At 36.4% G+C, this 18,958-nt stretch overlaps 1 protein-coding gene across 5 annotated transcripts in view; it reads right to left on the bottom strand.

The window, feature by feature from the left end:
* COMMD1 (copper metabolism domain containing 1) overlaps positions 1–18,958 on the bottom strand; it is a 225,920-nt gene that overhangs the window by 70,138 nt on the left and 136,824 nt on the right. Inside the window, exon 3 of one of the 5 annotated variants that reach the window (XM_077134339.1) lies at positions 971–1,021. The exons of the other annotated variants lie outside the window; for them this stretch is intronic. Within the exon in view, the coding sequence (XP_076990454.1) occupies positions 986–1,021 (36 nt within the window). The 3' untranslated portion in view covers positions 971–985. Of the gene's footprint in view, positions 1–970; positions 1,022–18,958 lie in introns of those variants that run through there. 5 annotated transcript variants of the gene reach the window in all.

Raw genomic sequence — 18,958 nt, 5'->3', positions numbered from 1 at the left:
ACCTAATGTTAATAATGGATGACAGTACTATTTTAATAGTCTTTCATCAATTGTAACAAAGGTAATTAGTGTTATAATTGTTCATCAATTGTAATAAAGATACTTACTGTTAAAAAAAGTAGTACAATTATATTTTAAGTATTATCATCAATAATAACAAATGTTCCACATCAATTCAAGGGGCTGCTGGTATGGTGGTGCCAGGAATCCTGAATTTTATGTGCGATTATTTTTTGTAAACGCATAACTTCTGTAATTTAAAGAAAAAAGTCAATGCATTTGATTCAGAGCTTCAATTTATATGAAGCAGAATTTGATACAATTTGGGAGAACAGATTTTTTAAAATCTCCAACAATGATTATAGATTTAACACCCCTCTCACAGTAACTGACAGAACAATTTAGACAAAAAAAAATCAGTATGGACACAGATGATGTAAATAACCCTATCAACTAACTTAACCTAATGTACATTTAACATTTATAAAATATTATATCCAGCAAACTCCAGAGAACACATTTTTTTCAAGTGTTCATGGTATATTCATCAATATATACAAAACGGTAGGTCAGAAGACAAGTCTCAATAAATTTCAAAAGATTATTTGGAAACTTTACATAGACTATGTTCTCTAAACAAAATGGAAATCAGAAATTAGTATAAATTACCTAAAAGAATCTCAGTACTTGGAAATCAATCAAACATTTAAAAATAATTCATGGGTTAAGAAGAATTTACAATATTAGTGTGAAAATATTTTGAACTGAATAACAGTGAAGATACAGCCTATGAAAATTTGTAGGACATAGTTAAAGCAATGTTCAAAAAGACATGAGGGGGTGGTGCAATGGTGGCTCAGTGGCAGAATTCTCACCTGCCATGCCAGAGACCTGGGTTCGATTTCCAGTGCCTGCCCATGCAAAAATAAAATAAAATAAAATAAATGAGGGTGGGCCACTATGGCTCATTAGGCAGAATTCTTACCTACCATGCCGGAAACCTGGGTTTGATTCTGGTTGCCTGCCCATGCAAAAAAAATAAAAGAAATGAATAGCTTTAAAATGCTAGTATTAAAAGAGAAGAAATGACCTAAGTTTCCATCTTAAGAATCTAGAAAAAGAAAAGCTAAGTAAACCCAAAGGGGAAGAAAGGAAATAAAGAGCAGAAATAATAGAAACAGAAAATAATTTAAAAAATGGTTCTTTGAAAGAATTAACAGAAATATATCAATAAATATAATCACCCATTAACAGAAAAAAGAGAAAAATTGCATGATCATCTCAATATACGTAAAGGCATCTGACAAATTCAACACCTGTTCATGATTAAACCCCTCAGCAAACTAGAAAAGAAGGGTATTTTTTCAATAAAAAAAAGGGCATCTACAAAAAAAATGCACAGCTTACATTATACTTAATGGTTAATTACTGAATGCTTTCGACCCCAAGATTGGAAACAAGGCAAAATATACACTCTCACACTTCTTTTTTTTTTTAATTTTTTTTTTTTTTTTTACATGGGCAGGCACCAGGAATCGAACCTGGGTCCTCTGGCATGGCAGGCAAGTATTCTTGCCTGCTGAGCCACCGTGGCCTGCCCACTCTCACACTTCTAGTAACATTGTATTGGACATCAGAGCCAGAGCAGAAAAGAAATCTTAAAAAAATAGCATAAATATCAGAAAAGAAGAACCAAAAGTTATGGCAAAAATATTTATGCAGAAAATCCTAAGGAATCTATAAGACTTCTTAAAACTAATGAGTTTAGTGAGATCATAAGGCTAACAAAACATTAATTGCATATCTATTATTAGCAGCAAAGAACTAGAAAGGGAAATAAACAATTCCTATTACAAGTGTCAATAAATGTAAAATAAAATACTTATAATCAAAAGACATGCAAAACCTTCCCCCTGAGAATTTCAAAACATTGGTTAGAAAAATTAAGACAAACAAGTAGAGAGATATACTATGTTTATAAATTAGAAGACTAAATACTGTTGCGATGCCAGTGTTTCCAAAATTGATCAAGAAATTCAATGCAATCATAATCTCAGCAGTTGTTTTGTTTAGAGGTGTGTGGAAATAGGCAAACTAATTCTAAAATTTATAGCAAATTGCAAAGGGCTTGGAACAGTCAAAGCAACCTTGAAAAGGAAGAATAAAATTGGAAGACTTATAGTTTCTGACATTTAGACTTTTTAAAAAAATATTTTTATTGAAAAATCTTCACACATACACAGTCCATACATGGTATATAATCAGTGGCTCACAATATCATCACATAGTTGTGTATTCATCATCATGATCAGTTTTAGAACATTTGTATCACTCCAGAAAAAGAAATAAACAAAAAGTAAAAAACAAAAAAATTCATATATCCCATACCACTTACCCTTCCCTCTCATTGACCACTAGTATTTCAATCTACCTAATTTTTACCTTTTACCTCCCCCTATTATTTATTTTTTATCCTAATTTTTTTATTCATTTGTCCATACCTGGATAAAAGGAGCATCAGATGAAAAAGGTTTTCATAACCACATAGTCACATTGTAAACGCTATATTGTTATATAGTTGTCTTCAAGAATTAAGGTTACTGGAGCTCAGTTTAACAGTTTCAGGTACTTCCCTCCAGCCACTCCAGTATACCATAAACTAAAAAAGGGTATCTATGTGATGCATAAGAAGAACCTCCAGGATAATTGCTTGACTTTGTTTGAAATCTCTCAGCCGCTGAAACTTTATTTTGTCTCATTTCTCTCTTTCCCCTTTTTGTTAAGAAGACTTTCTCAATCCCATGATACCAGGTCCCAGCTCATCCTGAGAGTCCTGTCCCACACTGCCAGGGAGATTTATACACCTGGGAGTCATGTCCCATGTAATAGGGCTTCCTGCCGAGTTTGCTTAGAGAGAAAAGCCACATTTGAACAACAGAGGTTCTCCGGGCATGACTCTAAGGCATAATTATAAGTAGGCTTAGCTTCTCCTTTTTTTTTTTTTGTATAATTCCACTTTTTAAAAAATTTATTTATTTTTTATTTATGATACATTACCACATACAAACAAAAACATTCTTATCATATGATCATTCCGTTCTTGTTATATAATCAATAATTCACACTATCATCACATAGTTGTATATTCATCATCATGATCATTTCTTAGAACATCTGTATCAATTCAGAAAAAGGAATAAAAAGAAAACAGAAAAATCTCATACATACCATACCCCTTACCCCTCCCCTTCACTGATCACCAGCACTTCAATCTACTAAATTTATTTTAACATTTGTTTCTCCTATTATTTATTTATTTTTAATCCATATGTTTTACTTGTCCGTCAATAAGGTAGACAAAAGGAGCATCAGACACAAGGCTCTCACAACCACACAGTCACACTGCAACAGCCATATTATCATACAATTATCTTCAAGAAACATGATATTTAGATTTTTAATCAAAACAGTTTGGTAATGGCATAAAGACAGTTAAAGAGATCAATGGAAGAGATAGAGTCCAGAAACAGGTTTACAGTTATACAATTATATGATTTGAAAATTGTGCTGAATCAATCCACTGGAGGAAATCTTTTGAGTAAATGGTGCTAGAATAACTGGAATTCATATGGGAAAAAAAATGAATGTTGAACCCATTCATATCACACATAAAATGGTTCAAAAACCTAAATTTAAAAACTTCTAAAAGAAAACACTGGCATGATCTGGGCTAGGCATACATTTCTTAGGCCAGAAAATATAAAAACATAAAAGAAGAAAATGATAAATTAGTTCTTACCAAAATTACAAACATCTGTTCATCAAAAGATACCATTAAAAATTAAAATGCAAGCTAAAAATTGGGGAAAAATTTTTGAAAATATATATACAGTATTTGATGAAAGACATGTATTCAGAATATATAAAAATGCTTTATGATTCAGTAATAAAGACAAACAATTAAAAATAGGTAAAAAAATTTAAACAATGAATTGGTCCTTCTAAAAAAGCAACATCCAAATAGCCAATAAGCAAACAAAGAGGTTATCGACATCATTTAGTCCTAAGGAAAATGAAATTAAAACATAATGAAGAATCGCTACATACCCACTAGGATGACTAAAATTTTTCAAATCAACAAAGCCAAATCTTAAAGAGCACATAGAGAAATTGAAACACTAATACCTTATTGGTGGGAGTGAAAAATAGTGCACCCACTTTGGAAAAAGGTCTGGCAGCTTCTTACAAAATTAAATCCACTTACTTTATGATCCAGCAGTTCTACGCCTAGGCATTTGTCTAAGAGAAAAAATCATGTGTTCACAAAAAAGGTTTGTACAAAACGTTCACAGCAAATTTTGCTAGCTAATGTGAGAAGTCAAAGCACAAATTAGTTGCCAAAGTTCTCCCATCCATACCCTTGTACTTAAAGGGAGCAGCTTGCAAGGAAGGACAAGTAGTGCCATCCCCTCGCCCCTTGGTAAATCAACTGCCAAACCTTTGCTGGGTACATTAACCCCAAGGGCATGGTTTCACTATAATTTTGTCTTCAATGAGTAAGGGCATCTCTTCTCCTTCAGCAGATTCATGGTGTCTGGCTAATATCCTTTCCCTGTATTGCACCGTCTTCTATGATTATGATTCCCTTTGGCTCATTTTTACTCTGTCAGGGTAAGCAGCAGTGCAGAGTATCAGGCAAATGCTTTATTTTATAGAGAAATCTGGGAGGTTGTGAAATGCAAAGCAAAACTGTTTGCTTTTCTCACAGTCTCCTTTTGTTTCTCTAAGTGCTATAGAAAATAAAGGCATCTACAAAGAAACTACTACTTTAATACTGCTGCAGAAGACCTTTGTTTTATAAGAGTAAAACATTATAGCTATGGGAAGGTCATGTTCTTTATGTAAGATATAAAAATAGACTCAGTTCACAGAATAGTATAAAATATGCTCTCCATTTTGAAAGGATGTGAAGCTACTAAAAAACCAGAATAAAAGTTAATACATATAAAAACTATTAGAAAAAAAAAACTTGAAGACAGAGGTGTGGGGTATGGAAGATCAAAGTTATATTAAAAAAAGAAAACTTTGAAAGGAAGCACCTTTATCAGAGGTGCTTAAATACAACACTCTACATTTTTCTTCTTTGTAATAATGGTGTGGGTCAAATGAAATCTGAGCTTTTTCAGATGACTTTAAATTTATTTTGATTTTTAAATGCACAATTGATTCTTCTATACTGCAATGTTTCTTGGCTGAGGCTGGAAAATGGCCAGACTGCTGACTTTCTGCCTTTAAAATGTGTCCCACAAAAAAAAAAAAAAAAAAAAAAAAAAAAATGTGTCCCACAGGTGATGAAATTAGATGGCAATTAATATTTTAAAATTTCAACTTATGTGTGAGACTAAAGCAAAAAATGTTTATTTGGTACAAAATTCATATTTTGACTTGTACCTTTCCTAATATAACTATGTAGACAGCTTGATTGAACATCATAACTACATAGAACCTTGAGTAGGACATTTTGTTGGTTTGTTGGTTTGTCCAAAGTGATGCCCTGATAAATCCCAGAGTGATTTGAACAGTGAATAAAAACGTATTTGTAAATTCCCCTTCAGGGAATGGTGAGAATGGGGGAAAATTCAACTTCCCCAAGATGAATTCTTGATATTCTCACAAGGAGTGTGGACAATCAAAGCTATAGGCAGAGCCCCCAGTCCTGGGGTTTGTTCATATGAAACTTAACCCCACAAAGGATAGGTCAAGCCTACTTAAAATTGGGCCTACGAGTCAGCCCCAAGAGAACCTCTTTTGTTGCTCAGATGTGGCCTCTCTCTTCAGCCAACACAACAAGCAAACTCACCACCCTCCCCCTGTCTATGCGGGACATGACTCCCAGGTGTGTGGACCTTCCTGGCAACGTGGGACAGAGATCCTAGGATGAACTGAAACTCAGCATCAAGGGATTGAGAAAATCTTCTCAACCCAAAGGGGGAAGAGTAAAATGAGACAAAGTGTCAATGGCTGAGAGATTCCAAACAGAGTCGAGAGGTTATCCTGGAGGTTATTCTTACGCATTAAGTAGATATCACCTTGTTATTCAAGATGTACTGGAGAGGCTGGAGGGAACTGCCTGAAAATGTAGAGCTGTGTTCCAGTAGCCATGTTTCTTGATGATGACTGTATAATGGTGTAGCTTTCACAGTGTGACTGTGTGCCTGTGAAAACCTTGTGTCTTATGCTTCTTTTATCTGCCTTGTCAACAGATGAGTAGAACATATGGAATAAAAATAAATAATAGGGGGAACAAATGTTAAAATAAAGTTAGTTTGAAATGCTAGTGATCGATGAAAGGGAGGGATAAGGGGTATGATATGTATAATTTTTTCTTTCTGTTTTCGTTTTATTTCTTTTTCTGTTGTCTTTTTATTTTTTTTCTGAATTGATGCAAATATTCTAAGAAATGATCATGATGATGAATATGCAACTATGTGATGATACTGTGAATTACTGATTATATATGTAGAACAGAATGACCACATGTTAAGAATGTCTGTATTTCTTTCTGGTCATATTTTTTTTAATTTAAAAATTAATTAAAAAATTAAAAAAAAAAAGATGTAATGGAGAGGCTGCAGGAAACTGCCTGAAAATGTAGAGTTGTGTTCCAGTAGCCATGTTTCTTGAAGATGACTGTATAATGATATAGCTTTCACAATGTAACTGTGTGATTGTGAAACCTTGTGTCTGATGCTCCTTTTATCTACCTTGTCAAGAGATGAGTAGAACATATGGAATAAAAATAATAGGGGGAACAAATGTCAAAATAAACTTAGTATGAAATGCTAGTGATCAATGAAAGGGAGGGGTAAGGGGTACGGTATGTATAAATTGTTTTTCTGTTTTCGTTTTATTTCTTTTTCTGAATAGATGCAAATGTCCCAAGAAATGATCATGATGATGAATATGCGACTGTGTGATGATATTGTGAATTACTGGTTATATATGTAGAACGGAATGATCAAAATTTAAGAATGTTTGCGTTTGTTTGGTGTTTTTGGTATTTAAAAAAAATTAAGAAAAAAAAGTATCCTACAGTGGCAGACTTTCTGATACTAGAGAAGATACACCTGCAGTCTCATGTGCTTTTCAGGAACTATCTTTCTGCTGAGACCTGGAGATATTCAAAGTGGTATGACTAAGGTTTGGACTAAATAGAAGATCTTTTACATTGTGAACAAACTGCTTCGAATAAAAGGGTTGGAAAATTAAAAAAAAAAAAAATGTTCACAGTAACTTTATGTAAAGTAGCCCCAAACTGGAAATAGTATAGGTGATACTCAAAAGGACAAATCATGAATAAGTCATAATGTATTCATACAATGGACTACCCATTCACCAATAAAAAGGAATGAACTACTGATACATGCAATAACATCATTGAATCTCAAAAACATTATGCTGAGTGAAAGAAGCCTTTCACAAAAGAAAACACTATGATTCGATTTAAATGAAGTTCTACACAAGGCAAATTAATCTACGGTAAAAAGAAAAATCAGAATGGTGTTACTTCTGGAGGCAGGGACTGAATGGGAAGAGGCATGAGGGAACTTTCTAGGGTGATGAAATGTTCTATAACTTGATAGGTAGTTTGATTATATAAATGTATGTATTTTTCAAAGCTCATTGCATTCTGAAATACTTAGGGAGAATTGTGCTGTTGTACGCAGTTTACTTTTGAAATATATCAGATAACCAAGATGGACTGATGGGTAGATAGATGGAGGAAGGTGATAAAGCAAAAAAGTAAAATGTTTAAAATTGTAAATATATATGGTGGGTATGTAAATGTTCCAGTATAATTCTTTCAATTTTTCTGCATTTTTGAAAATTTTCATAAGGAAAATTACTTTAAAAAAAAATCAAGGCACAAATACTGTGGTCTGTAGACACAAGAACAGGTGTGCATTCTTCTAGAATTCTGCTTCATGGTATTTTGCTAACATGTCCACTAGTTTCTTATGCTTATTTTAGATTTATAATGTGTTTTTCTTTATTATTTCCTAAGTATAATAGCTATGTTATCTTGGAAAAATTATTTAAATTCCTTTTAATTTCCTCATACAAGCATACACTTTTAGTTTTAAAGTGCTTTGTAATAAATACAAAATGCTCCATGAGTGAGAAATGTGCCTTTCAGCTTGCCGTAGATTTCTAAAAGATGTGTAATTTAATCAAGAATATTAAATTCTTGCTTTTACAGACCTTGTTTTAAAGGGGTAAAAATCAAAATGAAACATTCAGCAATATAACAATACTTCACATATATTTAAAAATATGTTAACTTTCTACTTCATTCTCAAAAAAAATACTTTCTTCTCCAGCATAAAGGGTACAACACTAATGTGATATCTAGGAACGTGCCCACTATTCCTTGGAATTTGGTCAAATGTGTTTCCAGACATCCTACTGCAGTGCATTAAAGCCTATCCAACCGTTATGGGTTACTGCTAAAATCAAAATGCTGATGTCCATCAATCTTACAGGAACTCACTGAGCTCACTCTGACAATTCAGAAGAAGCAACTGGCCCTTTCAATTCTTTTTGAGGCTAAGGTTGAGTGCACTCAGATCATTAAGAGTTGATAATTAAGTACTGTTTCTCTCATCCACAAGGAAAACAGGGTGGAACATCTCCCCATTTTTTTTTTTTCATTCACGAAAACCCTACTAATACATTTTTGATGCTTTAAAAAAAAAGGCAAGAAACTCTCAAATGCCGTCTTGGTCATCATTTCTTTTCCAGGGATCCTAACTCCTTGTGGTCCCATGTTCTATTTCTCTGAACAGTACCCAGCCTTCAATGCCCTGAATTAATAGTAAAACTTTTCTTTTAACACTCTGTTTCTGTCATTCTTCCTGTATCTGCTCCCATACTCATACTCTTCTCATTAACTCCTATCACTACAATGAGTAATTGCTACATTAAGAAACACAAACCCCTGCTAAAAAGACAAGGTAGGCAACAGATTTTAAAATGTATTACAAATGATGCTTTGAAATCAGCTAAGCTCATGCTGAAGAGTCTCTAAAGACTGGAAGGATTTTCTATAAATATGACCTCTACTCAACTGTCTTTTTGGCCCAAATGATAAAGAAACTGAAGGGCTTATTGAGAAAAAAAAACTCTATACTGATACTATGGAAATTCAAAAAGAAAAAAGAGGTTGTGTGATACAGTAACACATACCTTGTGCCAGTTCTAATTTCTCTTCATCTCATTCTACTCTCATAGTTCTTATAATAATATCCCAAAGAAAGTCTGTTAAAATTGACATAAAATTGTGTTATTTATTCCTCAATGAATGAAACAGAAATCATAGTGCTTGTGACAGATTGTCATCTGCCCCGCAACATCCATCTTTTTTCCTTCCATAGTAATAAAACACGTAAATGACTGCTCAGAATAAAGACACGTCCCTCCCTCTCTTACAGCTAGGTATGGCTATGTAACTAAGTCCTAGTCAATGGAATATAAGTGGAAGAGTTGCTAAAGCAACTTCAAGGAATCTTCCTCCATCCTTATGCCTGAGATGTGAATATAAGTCTCTTGGACCATGAGGAACAATAGAATGATCTGTTGAAAAGTCGGAACTCTGAGGACTAAGTGGTACAGAGCCTATCTCTGGACTTTCATATAAAAGAAAAGTAAACTTCAATCCTTTCAAAGGATTGGATCTCTGTTACTGGAAATTGAACTTAACGCAACTGCTATAATAAGTAAGGAAAAACAGGATGGTTAAGGGACTCTTTTTGAGTAAGTTGTAGTCATCCCACTGGAAACAGACTGAGAAGAGTGGATGATATACTCTCTGAAAAAAGAGATGAGAAACTCTTAATTACTATTCTTCCAGTTCAATTTGGAAGCTGTGTATAGCATAAATTTGAGTCTTTAAAAAGTGAGATCAGGGGGACTTCCGGAGAAGATGGCGGCGTAGTAAGACGCGCGGGTCTTAGTTCCTCCTACAGAACAGCTACTAGGGAAGTACAAACGATACAGAACAGCTCCCGGAGCCACAACAGAGACCGAGAAGTCAGCGTACCCCATTCTGGAATGGCTGACTGGCTGGAGGAACCCGCTGTGGTGAGATCACCGAGGGGTGTGAGCTTCCCCGGGCTGAGGCGGTAGGCGGCCGGAGTCCCTCCCTCCCTCCTTCCCAGGCCGGCTGGGAGAATTGGACAGGCGAACCCCTCAAGCTGCGGCAGCAGGCACCCCCCACCATGTGCGGCCCCCCAGACCAGCTGGGAGAATTGGATCGGAGATCCCCCAAGCAGCGGAGACCGGCGACCGGGGTCCGTTCCAAACACGTGGCTTCCCGGTCCGGCTGGGAACGGTGGATAGGCACTCCTCCAAGCCATGGTGGCCGGCGCCCCCCCCGCTACGCTTGGCGCCCCAGGCCGGCTGGGAAATTTGGACAAGCACTCCCCCAAGCCACGGAGGCCGGCGCCCCCCCACCACGCTTGGAGCCCAGGGTCGGCTGGGAAATTTGGACAGGCGCTTCACTGAACCGTGGAGGTCGGCGACCCTCCCCACGCGCGGATTCCCGGGTCGGCTGGGAGATTCGGATTGGCACTCCCCCAAGCCGCATCGGCTGGCGACCCTCCCCTACAGCGAGAGTTTTCCAAAGTTAAAGGAGCCACAGCATCTTTTACTAGTGGGACCCGCAGACAGACGAGCGCAACGAGCGCCACCTACTGGGCAGGATAAGAAAAACAGAGCCCAGAGATTTCGTTACAGAAAAATCTTTCAACCTGCTGGGTCCCACACCCAGGGAAATCTGATTAAATGCCCAGATGCCAGCAGAAGATAACAGATCACGCTCGGAAAATTGAAGATATGGCCCAGTCAAACGAAGAGACAAATAGTTCAAATGAGATACAGGAGCTGAGACAACTAATGCTGAATATACAAACAGAAATGGAAAACCTCTTCAAAAACGAAATCGATAAATTGAGGGAGGACATGAAGAAGATATGGGCTGAACAAAAAGAAGAAATAGAAAAACTGAAAAAACAAATCACAGAACTTATGGGAGTGAAGGACAAAGTAGAAAAGATGGAAAAAACAATGGATACCTACAATGGTAGATGTAAAGAGACAGAAGCTAGAATTAGTGAATTGGAGGATGGAACATCTGATTTCCAAAAAGAAACAGAAACTGTAGGGAAAAGAATGGAAAAATTTGAACAGGGGATCAGGGAACTGAGAGACAATATGAAGTGCACAAATATATGTATTGTGGGTGACCCAGAAGGAGAAGAGAAGGGAAAAGGAGGAGAAAAACTAATGGAAGAATTTATCACTGAAAATTTCCCAACTCTTATGAAAGACCTAAAATTAAAGATCCAAGAAGTGCAGTGCACCCTAAAGAGAATAGACCCAAATAGGCATTCTCCAAGACACTTACTAGTTAGAATGTCAGAGGTCAAAGAGAAAGAGAGGATCTTGAAAGCAGCAAGAGAAAAACAATCCATCACATACAAGGGAAACCCAATAAGACTATGTGTATATTTCTCAGCAGAAACCATGGAAACTAGAAGACAGTGGGATGATATATTTAAATTACTAAAAGAGAAAAACTGCCAACCAAGACTTCTATATCCAGCAAAATTGTCCTTCAAAAATGAGGGAGAAATTAAAACATTCTCAGACAAAAAGTCACTGAGAGAATTTGTGACCAAGAGACCAGCTCTGCAAGAAATACTAAAGGGAGCACTAGAGTCAGGTACGAAAAGACAGAAGTGAGAGGTATGGAGAAGAGTGTAGAAAGAAGAAAAATCAGATATGATATATATATACAAAAGGCAAAATGATAGAGGAAAATATTATCCAAACAGTAATAACACTAAATGTTAATGGACTGAATTTCCCAATCAAAAGACATAGACTGGCAGAATGGATTAAAAAACAGGATCCTTCTATATGCTGTCTACAGGAAACACATCTTAGACCCAAAGATAAACACAGGTTGAAAGTGAAAGGTTGGGAAAAGATATTTCATGCAAATAACAACCAGAAAAGAGCAGGAGTAGCTATACTAATATCCAACAAATTAGACTTCAAATGTAAAATAGTTAAAACAGACAAAGAAGGACACTATCTACTAATAAAAGGAACAACTCAACAAGAACACATAACAATCATAAATATTTATGCACCGAACCAGAATGCCCCAAAATACGTGAGGAATACACTGCAAACACTGAAAACGGAAATAGACACATATACCATAATAGTTGGAGACTTCAATTCACCACTCACATCAATGGACAGAACATCTAGACAGAGGATCAATAAAGAAATAGAGAATCTGAATATTACTATAAATGAGCTAGACTTAACAGACATTTATAGGACATTACATCCCACAACAGCAGGATACACCTTTTTCTCAAGTGCTCATGGATCATTCTCAAAGATAGACCATATGCTGGGTCACAAAGCAAGTCTCAACAAATTTAAAAAGACTGAAATCACACGCAACACTTTCTCGGATCATAAAGGAATGAAGTTGGAAATCAATAATAGGCGGAGTGCCAGAAAATTCACAAATACGTGGAGGCTCAACAACACACTCTTAAACAGCGAGTGGGTCAAGGAAGAAATTGCAAGAGAAATTAGTAAATATCTCGAGGTGAATGAAAATGAAAACACAACATATCAAAACCTATGGGACGCAGCAAAGGCAGTGCTACGAGGGAAATTTATTGCCCTAAATGCCTTTATCAGAAAAGAAGAAAAGGCAAAAATGCAGGAATTAACTGTCCACTTGGAAGAACTGGAGAAAAACAGCAAACTAACCCCAAAGCAAGCAAAAGGAAAGAAATAACAAAGATTAGAGCAGAAATAAATGAAATTGAAAACATGAAAACAATAGAGAAAATCAATAAGACCAGAAGTTGGTTCTATGAGAAAATCAATAAGATTGATGGGCCCTTAGCAAGATTGACAAAAAGAAGAAGAGAGAGGATGCAAATAAATAAGATCAGAAATGGAAGAGGAGACATAACTACTGACCTCACAGAAATAAAGGAGGTAATAACAGGATACTATGAACAACTTTATGCAAATAAATACAACAATTTAGATGAAATGGACGGGTTCCTGGAAAGATATGAATAACCAACTTTGACTCAAGAAGAAATAGATGACCTCAACAAACCAATCACAAGTAAAGAAATTGAATCAGTCATTCAAAAGCTTTCTAAAAAGAAAAGTCCAGGACCAGATGGCTTCATATGTGAATTCTACCAAACATTTCAGAAAGAATTAGTACCAACTCTCTTCAAACCCTTCAAAAAAATTGAAGTGGAGGGAAAGCTACCTAATTCATTCTATGAAGCCAACATCACCCTCATACCAAAACCAGGCAACGATATTACAAAAAAAGAAAACTATAGACCAATCTCTCTAATGAATATAGATGCAAAAATCCTCAATAAAATTCTAGCAAATCGAATCCAACAACACATTAAAAGAATTATACATATGACCAAGTAGGATTCATCCCAGGTATGCAAGGATGGTTCAACATAAGAAAATCAATTAATGTAATACACCATATCAACAAATCAAAGCAGAAAAATCACATGATCATCTCAATTGATGCAGAGAAGGCATTCGACAAGATTCAACATCCTTTCCTGTTGAAAACACTTCAAAAGATAGGAATACAAGGGAACTTCCTTAAAATGATAGAGGGAATATATGAAAAACCCACAGCTAATATCATCCTCAATGGGGAAAAATTGAAAACTTTCCCCCTAAGATCAGGAACAAGACAAGGATGTCCATTATCACCACTATTATTCAACATTGTGTTGGAGGTTCTAGCCAGAGCAATTAGACAAGAAAAAGAAATACAAGGCATCAAAATTGGAAAGGAAGAAGTAAAACTATCACTGTTTGCAGACAATATGATATTATACGTCAAAAACCCGGAAAAATCCACAACAAAACTACCAGAGCTAATAAATGAGTACAGCAAAGTATCAGGTTACAAGATCAACTTTCAAAAATCTGTAGCATTTCTATACACTAGCAATGAACAAGCTGAGGGGGAAATCAAGAAACGAATCCCATTTACAATTGCAACTAAAAGAATAAAATACCTAGGAATAAATTTAACTAAAGAGACAAAAAACCTATATAAAGAAAACTACAAAAAACTGCTAAAAGAAATCACAGAAGACCTAAATAGATGGAAGGGCATACCGTGTTCATGGATTGGAAGACTAAATATAGTTAAGATGTCAATCCTACCTAAATTGATTTACAGATTCAATGCAATACCAATCAAAATCCCAACAACTTATTTTTCAGAAATAGAAAAACCAATAAGCAAATTTATCTGGAAGGGCAGGGTGTCCCGAATTGCTAAAAGTATCTTGAGGAAAAAAAACGAAGCTGGAGGTCTCATGCTGCCGGACTTTAAGGCATATTATGAAGCCACAGTGGTCAAAACAGCATGGTATTGGCATAAAGATAGATATATCGACCAACGGAATCGAATAGAGTGCTCAGATATAGACCCTCTCATCTATGGGCATTTGATCTTTGATAAGGCAGTCAAGCCAACTCACCTGGGACAGAACAGTCTCTTCAATAAATGGTGCCTAGAGAACTGGATATCCATATGCAAAAGAATGAAAGAAGACCCGTATCTCACACCCTATACAAAAGTTAACTCAAAATGGATCAAAGATCTAAACATTAGGTCTAAGACCATAAATCAGTTAGAGGAAAATGTAGGGAGATATCTTATGAAACTTACAATTGGAGGCGGTTTTATGGACCTTAAACCTAAAGCAAGAGCACTGAAGAAAGAAATAAATAAATGGGAGCTCCTCAAAATTAAACACTTTTGTGCATCAAAGAACTTCATCAAGAAAGTAGAAAGACAGCCTACACAATGGGAGACAGTATTTGGAAATGACATATCAGATAAAGGTCTAGTATCCAGAATTTATAATGAGATTGTTCAACTCAACAACAAAAAGACAGCCAACCCAATTACAAAATGGGAAAAAGACTTGAACAGACACCTCTCAGAAGAGGAAATACAAATGGCCAAAAGGCACATGAAGAGATATCAATGTCCCTGGCCATTAGAGAAATGCAAATCAAAACCACAATGAGATATCATCTCACACCCACCAGAATGGCCATTATCAACAAAACAGAAAATAACAAGTGCTGGAGAGGATGTGGAGAAAGAGGCACACTTATCCACTGTTGGTGGGAATGTCAAATGGTGCAACCACTGTGGAAGGCAGTTTGGTGGTTCCTCAAAAAACTGAATATAGAATTGCCATATGACCCAGCAATACCATTGCTAGGTATCTACTCAAAAGACTTAAGGGCAAAGACACAAACAGACACTTGCACACCAATGTTTATAGCAGCATTATTTACAATTGCAAAGAGATGGAAACAGCCAAAATGTCCATCAACAGATGAGTGGCTAAACAAACTGTGGTATATACATACGATGGAATATTATGCAGCTTTAAGACAGAATAAACTTATGAAGCATGTAATAACATGGATGGACCTAGAGAACATTATGCTGAGTGAGTCTAGTCAAAAACTAAAGGACAAATACTGTATGGTCCCACTGATGTGAACCGACATTCGAGAATAAACTTGGAATATGTCATTGGTAACAGAGTCCAGCAGGAGATAGAAACAGGGTAAGATAATGGGTAATTGGAGCTGAAGGGATACAGACTGTGCAACAGGACTAGATACAAAAACTCAAAAATGGACAGCACAATAATACCTAATTGTAATGTAATTATGTTAAAACACTGAATGAAGTTGCATCTGAGCTATAGTTTTTTGTTTGTGTGTTTTTTTAATTATTATTATTACTTTTATTTTTTTCTCTATATTAGCATTCTATGTCTTTTTCTGTTGTTTTGCTAGTTCTTTTCCTAAATCGATGCAAATGTACTAAGAAATGATGATCATGCATCTATGTGATGATGTTAAGAATTACTGATTGCATATGTAGAATGGAATGATTTCTAAATGTTATGTTAATTTCTTTTTTTCTTTAATTAATTAAAAAAAAAGTGAGGTCAGCTGACTGAATTAGATGTCTTTGGCATTGTCCTAGTTTGCCAGCTGCCAGAATTCAATATACTAGAAATGGAATGTCTTTTAAAAGGGGGAATTTAATGAGTTGCTAGTTCACAATTCTAAGGCCAAAAAAATGTCCCAATTAAAACAAGTCTATAGAAATGTTCCACTGCAACAAGATGGGAGGCTCATCCTCACCCTTCAGGGTAAACCGACCTTCTCCATGTATATGGGTGGGTCCACTCTCCTGGCCGAGGTTTCTTGGCTTCAGACTCGAGCTTCCATGGTTCTCACTCTGCAAACTCCAATCTCTCCCTTTTGTGTACTCCTTTGTCAAGATTGGCAGTAGTTCCATTTACACCAACAGTGTCTTCAAGCACTCCAGGACTTCTTCATCAGTCTCTTCACAGTTCCTCCAAAGTCTTCCTCTTAGCCATCCAAAACACCGTTTCAACAGATCTGGTATTTGCAAACAGCAGCAGCACCCCACTGCTGGTACCAAATCTGTTCTAGTTTGCTAGCTGCCGGAATGCAACACACCAGAAACGAATTAGCTTTTAATAAAAGGGGGTTTATTTTGTTAGTTTTTCAGAGGAAAGGCAGCTAACTTTCCACTGAGGTTCTTCCTTACGTGGGAAGGCACAGGATGGTCTCTGCTGGCCTTCTTTCCAGGCCTCTGGGTCCCAACAACTTTCCCCGGGGTGACTTCTTTTTGCATCTCCAAAGGCCTGGGCTGAGCTGCGAGTGCTGAGATGAGGAATGCCGAGCTGCATAGGCTGTGCTACGTTGCGCTCTCTCATTTAAGCACCAGCCAATTGAGTCAAACATCATTCACTGCAGCAGGCACGCTTCCTAGCCAACTGCAGATGTAAATTGACAACAGATGAGGTTCACATACCATTGGCTCAAGTCCACAGCAACTGAACTAGGTGCCTTCACCTGGCCAAGTTGATAAATGAATCTAACTACCACACACAGTTAGTACCCACCCTGTAAATTTATACAAGACAAGACTCTCCGTCAGAACAGTTCACTTACTCCATATTCATTTTTAACTTTCCTTTCTCAATCTTTGCTTAGTCAAGTTAGTTCACAGACTTTAGGGGAGAGTACTTACTATGGAGAACCAAATTTCAAGGGAAAATGAGTTAGGAAAATACTCAAAACAACTAGCCTCTTATAACATCTGATTTGTTCATTCATACAATAAGTCTTTATTTGGCACCACTATGTCTGGTACTGTGATAAGCACATGGTCCTGAATGTTTGGTGAAGCACATACCAAGTAAGGAACTACAAATGTGATGGGCATATACAAAAGGAAAAGGAACACTATGGAAGATAGCCAAACAGGAGGAACTAACTCAAACTTGAGGAATCAGGGAGAAATCTCCATAATCGAGGGACCTTTAAAACACAAAGAAATAAAAGGAATTGGTTAGGTTAGCCAAGCTAAATCCCAGAGTGATTTGAAAGTGAATAAAAAAGTATTTGCAAAGTCCCCTTGGGGGAATGGAGAGAAAGGGAGAAAATTACAACTTCCACATTTGGTGAATTCCTGATATTCTCACAAGCAAAATCAATACACAACCAAATCAATAGGCCGAGCCCTTGATCTTGGGGTTCGCCCCTATGAAATTTATTCTAGCAAAGGATAGGTTAAACCTACTTAAAATTATCCCTCAGCGTCACCCCCCAGAGAACCTCTTTTGTTGCTTAAATGTGGGCTCTCTCTCTCTCTAAGGTGACATGGCAAGTGAACTCACTGTCCTTACCCCTCCACATGGGACATGACTCCCAGGGGTGTAAACCATTCTGGCAGTGTGGTACATAAATCCTGGGATGAGCTGGGACTCAGCATCAAGGGATTGAGAAAATTTCTCAACCAACAGGGTTAAGAGAGAAATGAGAAAAAAAAGTGTCAGTGGCTGAGAGATTTCAAACAGAGTCAAGAGGTTATTCTTACCCACTAGATAGATATCCCATTTTCAGTTCACGGTGTACTAGATTGGCTAGAAGAAGAACCTGAAACTGTAGAGCTGTGTTCCAGTAGCCATTTTTCTTGAAGATGACTGTATAATGATATAGTTTTTAAAATGTAACTGTGTGATTGTGAAAAAACAAAAAGGAATTGGTTAGGTTAAATTTCCCAGGTTCAACACTTAGGCTTCCTCCCTTTCTATTCATATGAAAGAATACTACTACCCTTCTACCTTCTCTCTAACACCAGAATGACATCTTTGTTTCAGCTTCATTGTATTTCAAACCTTAAGACTTCCTGAGTTTAATACCTTGTATATAAACAGGCAAGAGAACTACAGATGAGTCATCTCCTGCTACTGTTCCCAATTATTTGGTAGGAGATCAGAGGTAAAGTTCATGTAAACGCAAATTAGATTTAAGGACAAAGTAAATAGGGATATATTTTCTATATATTAGGTACTACTGAATGAGTAGGGAAAAAACATAAAAACCTTTCTTCACTCCTTATGAAACTGAAAAATGATTCCAAACAGATTTGGTTTTTAAAATAAAAATTATAAAATTAAGGATGAGCAAAAAAAACCACAAAGAAATCCGAAATAAGACAGTGAACTCAAGTCTAGTATTTTGAAAAGATACACTTAGACCACCTAGGCATTATTAAATAGAGGAATCTTCAATGAACAGTGGCTGCTATTCTTGTTTAATCTCCAAATGGCCAAGATACAAGCTATTCCCTTTTCTTGAAGCTATATCCAGTACCACTGGCTTAGCTGGTATTTCTAAAGGCTCTGACTCATAGACAAATCTCAAGATGATGATAGGGTTTGCCATC

The sequence above is a fragment of the Tamandua tetradactyla genome, chromosome 17, assembly GCF_023851605.1.
Source record: "Tamandua tetradactyla isolate mTamTet1 chromosome 17, mTamTet1.pri, whole genome shotgun sequence".
In the NCBI taxonomy this organism is placed as follows: Eukaryota; Metazoa; Chordata; class Mammalia; order Pilosa; family Myrmecophagidae; genus Tamandua; species Tamandua tetradactyla.
Note: the sequence above shows the minus strand (reverse complement) of the source record. Positions and strands in the feature narration are given on the sequence as shown.